A 12,313-nucleotide genomic window follows, 5' to 3' on the forward strand; every position below is an offset into this window, starting at 1 on the left:
GGGCTGCGAGGAAAATGGACTGGGGTGGTTGTGTATACTTAAGGTAAAACATGCCCAGAAACGAGAGATTTCTCTCTGTTTTATTGCAAAATTTTCCAAGAAAACACAAGCCAAAATCTACTTCCATATATCCACTCTTATTCACCCTCATACTTATTAATAGAGAATGAGATGAATTAATATTTTATGGATGGCAATGTATTCTATCCATTTCCGAGATTGTAAATTTCCATGTAATTAAAATTTGTTGTTATTTGATTCGGAGGTATAACACCGAGGGAGGTGGAGGAGGTATACCAGGATATACCAAAAAATATTTATATACCCCGAATATTATACACATTTCCATCAAGCATGGTTTGCGGAAGGTATACACCAAAGACAGTGAAGAAGTAGTTTGTTGCTCGAATCTACATAAACTCGCATATATTCAAGCTCTTACAGCATATTCAGCTGGAAAGTTTCAAATCGAGCACCATGATACTGTGGTAGAAATTAGTTCATCATATTTTAATATCACAAAGTTATGAAGTTGCTTGAGAAATTTTGTCTTAAAGGTGATGTTAACTTTCAATTAGAGCTCTGTGTTTAGCATCATTTATTAAAGGGACAACACATCATGACTTTGTATGAAAGTTTGTTCAAGATTATGCATTAGATGTATTTTTGTGTCATTTAAGAAGTTTTGCTTCTGTATTGTCGCATTTTCCTTATTTCTTATTAGATTGCATAGTGTGCTGCTATAGGAAGAATTCTCAGCTGTAGGTAGGAACCAAATTCTATCGATTAAGCTAGCTTCTCTACAAAAAATTCAAATATACATAATGTTTATATATTTTTTAATGGATAGGTAGGTACAAAATCTACAAATCCTTGCAGATGTTTGCAACTTCAAAATGAAACTGTTCTATAATGCGAAACAAACATTTTCATTTACTTTTTAACATAAAGTCATCTATTAGGCATCAGAAATTTGAATGGTTTCCAGTTTCGAGGTGCTATCCACCGTAAATACAACATGCTGTATGTGATTTTTTGTGTTGAAAAAAAAAATGAAAGGAAACATGATCCCCATTGTCTTTTCTTGCATTTTCTGGAAATACTTTGTCTGATACATGAGAATATAATAATAATAATAAATTCGAAACGGAATTAGGTATACAACATAATGTGGAAGTTGCGGACAAAGTGTCTGAGGTTGAAATCATAAATTTCAACATCACCCCCGTAGACCTTATTTGTGCACATACCATTAGATAATTTAATATAAAGTCTACCGTTTGCCATCCACTGAGATTTCCCTGTTATCATCGTGTCGTTTGGGTAGGTTGTGTCTTGTCATTAAATCAATTACACTTTATTTTGCTGCTGGGAACACCCACCCACAAATTTTGCCCGCCACAACCCAACAGCGTGACCCCACAAAGTCACAAACATGCACAAATATCCTGTAACACTCTCGTGTATAATGAAGCCAAAATGGGTGGTTTGCGCCCGAGCATGAACCACCATGAAAGCTCTAATCTCTAAACTTACAATCCTCTTCTGCACACATTTACTGCATCGTCCACATTAGACATTTTTGCACAGATATGGAAAAATTGCATTTTTTATTAACTACATGATTTTGAGCTATTTATTTTTTATATCAAAGAGATAAAGCTCTGACACGCTTTTTTTGTAAAATTAAAAAAAAAAAAAACATTTTAGAGCTTGCTTTTTTCCAATTTATTTTCAGGTAATAAAGGTAAATATATACGGATTTCAACTTACGTTAATTGTTATTAAAATGATTTTAAGTTCAAGTAAAGAACGCTTCTTGATCATTTTCTCTGCAACCTTATAGATAGAGAATTGATCATCATTTACAATTTTTTCAATATTTTTTTTAAATTTAGGATTGTTGGTCGTTGATTAGTTACTTAGTCATTAGTTAGCTTGAATTGCTTGAATAAAGTGACTTATATAAATGTATCCTTATTCTAAAGTTTAAAGTTCAAATTTTTTTAAAAAAAGTTTTCAGATAAAAGGCTTTCTATTTACCTTCCTCTCACATTGACCATTTTGCTCTATGGAGTACATGGAAATTTCGTTTTCCTGAGTTTTTTGAAAAAAAATTTATGAAGGCAGCACCACCGGCATTTTTCCCAATAACTAGATAGTAGATTTATAATAATATTCTATGTATTTTATATGATTGAACCCACATAATACGTTTGTGGTTTTAAACAAACACAGTTGTTATAATAAATTGAGTGAATTGGATGATATTTTCTCCTTGAAAATCGATTGTGGTGGTCAATAAAAGACCCCCGTGTGGCATCAATAATGGTCAAAAATGGAGCTATAAAAATAAATTTGGAAAAAAGGTATATACATATGTATGTGACAAATATCACCGTGAAATCGATGCAGAAAATGGTGTGGAAAGAAAAACAGGAAATGCCCAGTGATACGGAAATAAACAAGAGGAAACCCATGATATTTCGTATAGACAATACATTAAATATTTTTGTGGGAATATATAGAATTATTTGTGCATAAATCTTCAAGTGGGACAAGGATTTTTCTCATATAAATTTGCTGTTTTTTGTGTTCTCTGCGTGGCCAAGACTTTTGGTTTGGGATTTTGGAGTGCGACAACTTTGTGTGCTTCTCACTCCTTCATCTTTTCAACCCCATTCAGCAACTGTGTAGAAGGAAAATGGACTATTGTGGTCAGCTAAACTCAATTCACATGGCATCCCATTCTCCTTTTTCAAACGCTACTAGATCTCTCGGCTCTACCCCCTTTTTAGCATTACAGAAATATTTTCCATAAGACCCCACCGACACTAAAGTTGTGTTGAACTCACAAACATTTTCTACCCATCCTTCCTCAAGCCCCTTCCCCCAAAAAGCCATCATCCCAGACTACGTGGAAACATGCTCCTTTTCCTGAATCCTGACCACATTCTGTGAGTATATGTGTGAGTTTGGGGATGTTATTTAAAAGAGTATAAGGAGACTGAAAAGGGGAACATGGTCAAGCATGGTCCGCTTGCAATTGTTTGCTTGACTTTGCGTCTCACAATATATACCAGAAATTGCTCCAAGGACATGGTTTTCGTATATGGGAAAATCTCAAAGCATTGATAGTTGCTGAGGATTAAATTAGGTCAATGATTTCATTTTCTTTTTGTTTCCATAGGATTCAGGGGTAATTGGCGGAATTTTCTATTTTTTTCGACTTTTTATAGGCACTGAAATTAAATATTTTATGAATCAAAATTATGCAGAAGTGTTTTCTAATGTAGGTTGCCTTTATCTTTCGTCTTAAGTCCTATTAATTCTGTATACTTTATTCTGTAACTCAATAATAATAGTTAAAATGTTCTTAACAAATAATTCTATTTGTAGATTCAGATGGCAATACTTGTGATTTTTACAGAAATGTTTAATAAACTTGCTGAAATAAATAAGTCTGAATGTACTTGGGTCTACCCCATGCGGAAAGCTTTTACATGAGAATTTGTATTTCAGATACCATACAATGTGCATGGCGATAATAGTAAGTATTTTAAGGATTTAACCCTATGCTCTCTCACTTCCCTAACACTTTTTGCAGCAACAGACCCCTATCCCTGGACGACACATATGAGAAGATTAGGTACATTATGCATTCTCTCTTTCAACATCGCAGTTCATGAGGAGATTATTTTTGGTATTTGAAGGTGAAATTCTGTGTGTCAGGGTATATACAAAATAATAACCTCTACATTAACTACTTACACAGAGATTTCTGAATAGCTCCCTTTTCTATGCACAAAGACCGAAGCTCATCATCGCATGTGAAAGAAGTAAAATTACAACGTGTACCAGCGAAAGATCATAGGAGTAAGGGGGATAAATCTTTTAAATGTAGGGGATTACATAAGAAACATACGGGTAGGTATTTAAATATGTAAGTTGGGAATTATGATAAAATCATTTCAGAATTTTACATGTAAATAAGTGTAGGTAATCCCAGTACTCCTCTATAATAATTTATATGTATGTATGATGTAGTAGAGGGTAATAATTATTAAACTTTTTATTGAGACTCTGCAATTCATTGGGGTCCCTATTTTTTAATTTTTTATTTTCAATCACAATGAGGGCTGATGCATTTTTTACTTTCAAAATATTGATGGCAGAATGAAATGCCTGAAATACCTCAACATTTCAGAGATCTCTCATTGAAGATAAGCCTTATGATATGGGGTATTATTTTCTGAATGCGCCATATGGATTGTTTCTCTATTTTCTTAGTCGGAAGTTGCACAAACAATTCATTTTCTTCAAACTAGAGTAAAATGTCTGGAGAGCTGACACAACTATCATGGTCGATAGAGAACCATTTTTCTCAAGGAGCTTTTGGAAGATTTGTCAAAATATTGATCAATCTGAGACATACAGTTGGGGGATAAGGCTTAAGTTGCACTTTAGTTTTCTTTACACATGAATTCTCGTGTATACCATCACTGCAATGTGCAATACCGTAAATGGAATTTTGAAGAGAAAAGAAGGTTTTATCTGAATTTATAAATTGATTTGTTATTATCTAATATATGAATGTAGAATGTAATATAGGTGAGTTGCATCTACTTACTTCCAAAGAAATATAGGAAATGAAAATTTTTCTTTATCAGTGAATTGTATAGAAGCGACTCATGAGAGATTATAATATAAACTAAATTAACGATTTCCTTGTGTTCCCTATTAAACCATCATACTGGCAATATTGGTCTTATAAAGACAAAAAAAAAACACCGACAAAAAATGTGTGTAATTTAACTTCACTGCACATTTTCATCTATCTTTGGTTCTGTCTCTCGGTAATTATACAGAGTATAGAAAAAAATCCCCGAAGATAGAATAAATATTTGTAAAAGTACCCATTGTGCTCCACTATTGGGATTTTCAATTTTTTTCCTGTGAAAATTGCATAAATCCTGCACAAAAAACAGAATGTGGGTTTTTAGTAAAAAAGGTATTTCCAGGTATTTATGTTGGAAGTTTTGTCATCAAAATGGCTTTGAGGATTTGAATTGGAAAAAAATTTCCATTTTTGGATATGGAATATTTTCTTTGGAATCACAATAAATAAATAATTACCCAGCTTTTGGTACTTACCATCCTCCTTGTCTCGTGAGTGTGAATCCAAATCTCGAGTCTCTGTCCACAGAGACACGAATTCCCACAATTCCGAGTCCCTGGGGTGTGACAACTTGTCCTCGCATCACAGACACTCGACTACATTTCATGTGTTATGTTTGAGACAGTGTTATGGAAAATAAGAAATAAGAAGGAAAACATAAAAATAAGTTTGATTCATATCATCGTCACATGGTGACTTTTGCTACTCTTTCCTCATCTTATATCATATGAATATTTTATACAGCATATGAGAAATTTACAAACAGAAAATAAAACGCAAAAGTATGGTTTATTTTAGAACATTTCAAACTGTTAGTTTGCGAATTAGTTTGTTAGTATTAAAGAGCAATAATACCAATTAAAAAATTTTTTTTTGCGAAAAAATGCGTTTTTATCCTTGCAATTTAATATTTTTCTTCATTTTTTTTTTTTAAATTTTTCAAACGTGCTTTACTTCAGAAAATCGTAGAATTTAATTGAATTTACAGTAATTAAAACATAATAGAAAAAATATAGCATACAAAATCATAAATCATCAATCTTAGAAGAATTTTGACAATATCGTAACGTTCTGAATAAATAAAAAGGGGTTTCAATGCCGATATATTGTGAGGAAATTTATTTTCTAAGAATCCCAAACCTAATGTTTCATTTGTTATTCATTTTTGAAGCAATATCATTTTTTTTATGAAGAATATTAAGTTACATTGAGATTGTTGTTAAATTATATTGTTTTTTATTCTTTAAGTCTCTTTAAGAATAATTGCAATTGCAACATAACATCCTACACTTTAATCAAAATTTATTCGTCTTTAATGATAATTATATTAATATCAAATTAGGGAAGAATTATACGGAAAAATTAATTAAAATATTTAGTTTTAAAATTAAAATATAATACCTATATAATTTCCAAATAAAATTTCCAGAATTTCATTTCTGACAATTTTTCAACCATATAAATGTTTCAATAAGGTTGAGTGGATTTTCATTTAGGTTTTATTTATTTAAGCATTATAATCCTGATAAAAACGTATATTTAGTAATATCTAGGATTATTTTTCCGATTTCTTCACTATAAGATATATTATGTATAGAACGCTGTTCTGGAAATTGCTTCTGCAAGAATTAATTGGATTTTCCCTCCATCTTCCTCCTTCTTCAATATTTTTTTCTTACTTTTATAACTCTCATGAACTTGTTGCTTTTAAAGTTGGCTTGGCATGGATATTTCCCCTTGGAAAATTATCAAGCTCAAAAACCATAATAATGTTGAGAAACCGCAGAATAACATAGGTAAATTTTTACTAAAAAAAAAACATTACCGATACCCTCTTTATTCTTCTAAATAATTGATGTTGGTCTTCAAGATATCAATGATTCCAAGTTTATATTTTAAACTTTATGCTGTTTCTATGCAGCTTTTTTTTAAAACATTGTGTAAGTTTTGTATGATTAAGCAATTGTTTGCTAATACTGCTGCATTGAAAAAATCAATTAAATATAAACTAGATTTATGCCAAAGATATCTCGATACGTAAAAAATATATATTTACAGGTAAAACAAAAGATTTTTCTCATATATTTTGGTTAAGATTTAAAGCGAAAGAATAAGTCTTTGTACAAAAATAAAACAAATCACGAAAGCATGCAGATTAAAAATAATAAATATATTTTTCATTAATATTAAATAGGCAACCAATGATTTTATTATCACATATTCTGATTAATTTGAAACCTTCTTGCATATCTTTATACAGTATGGATGTTTCAGAGTATGACAAACTAACATACTTTCCTATTTATATATGTATATACCTATGAAATATATTTCATTTTAAACCTATGATAATGTATAAAAAAAATATAGTGTTGGAGATGCAAGTGCTTTTTTATTTATTGATCTTGGCGTGAAGATGATTATGTTGGTTTTATAAAATTAATTCTATAATAAAAACTCACACGTGTTAGTCATGCATAAATTTGATTTCTTACTTTTTTTTCTTAATTTTATTCTAGCATAAGGAATATTTTGTTGGATTTTCCTATTATCATTTTATCACCCCTTGCATAGATTATTTGTAATACATATTTGGTAGTAATTACGGCAATGCAACGAGCATTTTATCCACAATGATACGTTCAAAAAAATCTTGACTAAATTTTTATTTACAAATTCCGGAGATCGGAATGGAGAAATAAAGATAAAATTGTAAAACACAGTAGATTTTTTTTCTTCAAAATTTTCATGATGTTTCTTCAAATTGTTTTTTTTTAAATTCTTTATTATTTATTAAATAAAAAAAATCCAGTATATTTTCTTAAAGAATTTGTTTAGAAATATTGTAGAAGTTAAACAAAGTGTTTGCTATGTCAGACTTCGATCGCTTTTCAATGTTGGGGGAGTGAAAGAACGGGAGCCGCCCTGTTCAAATTATCTTCGTTTTTTTAGGCTATGTTTCGGAGTCTTTTATCTCCTTCCTCAAGCATTAATAATTGGGGGTCTTTCGGTCAACTTTATTGTTCACTTTCTACATCAACTGTGCACTACTTACTACTTACTTTATGTACATTGGGCCCAATACAACGACCTCTCGGATGTATGTACTCTTCACACGCATTATTTTCAAAGCGCGAGAGTACTTCAACCATGTGGTCGTTGTACTAGGGGTCCCACTGTAGTAATATTTCTCTGTATTTTTTTTTAATATGTTTCAAAATTAGCTCACTCAGGTTACTGTTTGAATTGCTTTTGCTTAAAAATTTAAAAAAAAATCTAATAATTAAAATTAATAACTTCGACGAAAATACGTTGGAATAGAATCTCTAATCCAATAATTGTATTGAAATATAAATTTCAGAGAATTTTCTATAAAGATCTTCGAAATAACAGAAATTTATTAAGACAAGAAATAATGATTATTCTTGTAGGTATAGTATCAAGTCAATTCAAATAAATTTCATAATATATTAGTAAACACCCAGTCCTTTTGAATGATAATTTTTGAGTAAAAATTGATTAAATGAGTGGTCAATGGTCATAGAGAGAAGCTAGGTTTATTTTTATGATTTGAATAGATTTATTATTTAAGGGAAGGTGGGAGATTTTTGTATAATATTTAGCATTAATAAGGAATAAAATCATTTCATTGAGAAGCTTTCCGTTAAATAAGAAAAAAAAACTTTTCTGCTATATAAAAGATTTTATGTTCCATGAAAGTTTGTTTTTATCTTTAAACTATATTTTTTCTCCTCAACTTTTTATGAAATTATTACTCCAGGTGGAGAGATATTGGTGTGGGTGAGATTTCTACAAAGTTATGCTGAAGCTGTAGAAATGTAGATGCTCTGAACATTCAAAATATTATGGTGTGTATTGATTTTTGACTGTGAGATGAAAACTCAATTTCCCGCTCAGACATTGCTCGGAAAACTTCAAAACTATAGAGAACAAGTGCGGTTGAAGCTTGCAAAAGGTGGTTTTTCTGCATACCACTAACTATGGCGAAATCATCTGACCATGTCCATTGGGTATGATCAAATTTTGCACCGCATCACCACTTATGAGTACTCAACATCGTGTATTGCCGTATATGAAAAGTTTTAAAATTAGTACCAAACTTATACCTATCTATAAAACAATAAACTGCATGGAATTTTTTTTTTGCAATCATATTGTTATGCAGATGTTATAATTTGAAATTCCTCCAATGAGTAGAGTTTCATAACGAATATCTGCATTGGAAGGGTTTAAATGGAAATCATCTATATTTTCCGAATAGTAATCAAATAAACTCATATTTCCCCGACAGTTCTACTTATGGAAAACTCTAATATATCCTGTCCTGGAGCTATGACAAGAGGAGTAATTATAAATTCTGATATATACACAAAGTAGTTTGCTATGGGGGCTATTGGTCAATGGCAGTGGCAGATAAGTGGGCGGACATCCCAATTGGGGTCACTTCCGGGGCACCCTATATGTATGTGCTTTCCCACACGTAGTCCTGCATATGAAATCACGAGAATGCCTACAATCGCACGATACTTCAGGGATTTCATTAAAATTGCACATTATGCATTCGATATTGGCTTTCCTGTACATATGGGAAGATCCTTGTTTATTCACACTTCTCCTTATTATTTCTTCGTATACGTTGTGGCACAACATGTTAACCAGGTTGATTGTCTCACTTCTCCATTCTGAAACATCTACATTTATTCATATACCGACAAATATGCATGTCTAAATTTCGAATTTAGGTCTTGAATCTATATATCGGATTAAAATTCAACATTCCCAAAATCTCAATTGCCTTTGTGTCTAAGCGATGAACTATACACCTAAATGGTTTTACCAATTGGAATTAGATTTCATATGAAGTTATATGAAACTATAGGAAGTTAGAACTTGTAGGAATATTTCATTCCTTTCAATTATACATATTTTCAAAAGTGGGTGTTAAAATTATGAGGTAAAATGCTGACAGACTTGAGTCTTTAGCTTTTCCTATGGTATGATCACCCGATGAACTGTATTAAACTGTTATATTTGGATTATAATTGTTGTGAAGCCAAAGCAATGGCAAATATAGTCAATTGCTCTTTGATAGGATTCATCGATTTTTTAAATTTTTGTTCGTTTTTAAAGAAAGTAAATTTTTTAATTCATTATTCAGGCTCTGCCTTAGTTAATGTTTTTTGCGATTATTTTTTAAATCGTCTCAGAATATAATTGGCGTCTTTTATTGAAGGGATACACAATTTAATACATTTCGTTTAGGTCATTGACTTGTTTCACCTTCCCTTTTATATAAAAAAAAAACCTTACCCCCATAAAATTGTTGTTTGCTGGGGGTCGGGTTTAAATAATTAATAGCTTGCAATAATGTCATTTATAGAATAAACTGACAAACAAGATAATTATAGTCAGCATTTCTTTGATCTTTTACCCATGAAAATATGCCCAACACTTTCACATAATTTACCCCTTTATATTCTATCAGTTCTTTAACCCATTAGTTCTCACACCTGGATATTTTTTCAATATTTTCTATGATTTATTTGTTTCAGAGATATTCAGTGAGAAAAAAAATTGGGCAATTTGAGCCTTACTTTAGAGATTATCAACACAAAGGTTTAAAAATCGAAATTTGTTTCTTCTCTTTTATGGGTAAACAAAGATTGAAAAGGTGCAAAAGCTCCCATATGCTTAGGGGATTGGTAAGCTTAAATTAGATGCGAGAATTACTATTTATTTGCCATTATTAAACGCACGCTATACCGAGTATATAAAGGGTTCTCTTTATGACCAAATACTATGCAAATGCATAGGTATATATTTTAAAATTTAGAACATTATTTAGTGGATTACCTAATGTTAATGTTAAAATAAAACATATTGTGCAACTGATGCAGCTTGTTTTTGGCGAGAGTGAACAATATGTCGAATTATTATAATTTTAGCAGGATTATTGCGATCAGCGATAATTAATTAAATTAAACTTAAAATTAGTTAAAATTGAAATTTATTTAATTTATTAAACTGAAATAAATATACAGTAGCTATTCGATATTCATGACTAGGCATAATAGGTATTTTATTAGTCTAATAATTTATACTTTTATGAAACATGACAATTTTTCTAAAATTCACTTCAGTATTAGTTTAAAATTTTTCTTTGTAAGCATAAAAAGAACTTAGGTTTCTTTGGTATGAAAATTTAACGTATTATTACAGTGAAAGTAACAAGGCATCATAAAAAAATTAACTCCCTAATACACTTTAACACAGTTGTAAATGCGTAAAAGTTATGATATATCTTAATGAAACGTATTAATTAATACTTTGTGGTAAAATGGGGTTGAGTATAAGCTAAAGTGATAAGCAAAAATTGTTTGTTTTCTTCCCAAAGGAAAACTTACAAGTCACTGTCTTTAAGTGAGTGTTTATGGCAAATATGACATTTTGCCATTTAACACGTTCTTTTATCCACTTCCTTTCACTGTGGTGTTAATTACTCCAAAATCTCAATTAATTTCACTTGGTGCACAAGTCGAAAATATATTGGAAAATTACGTGAGTAATGAAATTGTGCAATTTCCTGGATTTTCTCTACTCTCTCTCTCATTTTTCTCAAGAATTTTCTATCAAGATCATTAGACATACAAATTTTTTTTGTTACAATTACATTTATAGTTACAAATTATCTTACCTCTCTGGACTTTTTTTTATCATAATATAATTAGTTATATTTTGTAAAAACAATTTGAAGAAACACCATTCAATTAATTTTGATAAGTATTCACAAATTTAAATCGTGTAACCATTCCTAAGAATAATTTTGAAAACTTAAATAATAAATATAAATGGAAAAATGTACACCTTTATACAATATTTGATTTTTTAAAATGTAGAATTAAATGTTTTCGGATGAGTATTTTTTTCGTTTTTTTGACAAAAATTTGTGAGGGTTTTTTGGTTTGGAAACAGATAATACGAATGATAGACGCAGACAAAGGATGGTAGGATGTTTAAGGTTGAAAACATAGAATGAAAAATAATTTTTTTTGCGCCACGCGCATATGAAAAAAAAATCCATAGTTATTTCATAAAACTGACCACTAAAATCTTTCATAAAGTATAACTAAAAATGAAATAAAAAATTGTAATTTTTTTGGAACATAAGAAAATTTTGAAAAAAATATATATACGAGAACTAAAGAGTAAGAAAATGAAAGACATTTTACTAACTCATTTTTTTGACTTATATATACCTTCTTCAGACGAACAAAAATTACCTCGAAATTCAAATAAATTCCTTTCATAACTGTATTTTTCCAAAATTTCATGATCTAAATTTTCTTGTTGCGAGTGTCTCAATGTTGGGTATATTTCTTTTTTTTTATATTGAGAGGATGAAACAAAAAATGAAAAAGCATAAAAAGCGGGTGGGGTTTTTTTCTCAAGTCATAATGTAAGAACAACTATTAAATAAAATAAAACACAATGAAAATAAATAAATTACCGTTAAAAACTTGTTGTGTGAACATGAAGTATTAAATCATTCCTAAGTGTGTATAGTGTATAAAATGTTTTAATTTCAAATTACTTTCATATAAGTTTTCTTTTATA

The 12,313-nt window shown here is 30.2% G+C and overlaps 1 protein-coding gene across 8 annotated transcripts in view; it reads right to left on the minus strand.

Annotated features, from left to right (window-relative positions):
* LOC129789527 (teneurin-a) overlaps positions 1 to 12,313 on the minus strand; it is a 383,778-nt gene that overhangs the window by 25,888 nt on the left and 345,577 nt on the right. For all 8 annotated transcript variants that reach the window (XM_055826353.1, XM_055826354.1, XM_055826359.1 and 5 more), the window contains one exon: positions 5,155 to 5,274. In XM_055826353.1, the coding sequence (XP_055682328.1) occupies positions 5,155 to 5,274 (120 nt within the window). The remainder of the gene's footprint in view (positions 1 to 5,154; positions 5,275 to 12,313) is intronic.

Source organism: Lutzomyia longipalpis, chromosome 2 (genome assembly GCF_024334085.1).
Source record: "Lutzomyia longipalpis isolate SR_M1_2022 chromosome 2, ASM2433408v1".
NCBI lineage: Eukaryota > Metazoa > Arthropoda > Insecta > Diptera > Psychodidae > Lutzomyia > Lutzomyia longipalpis.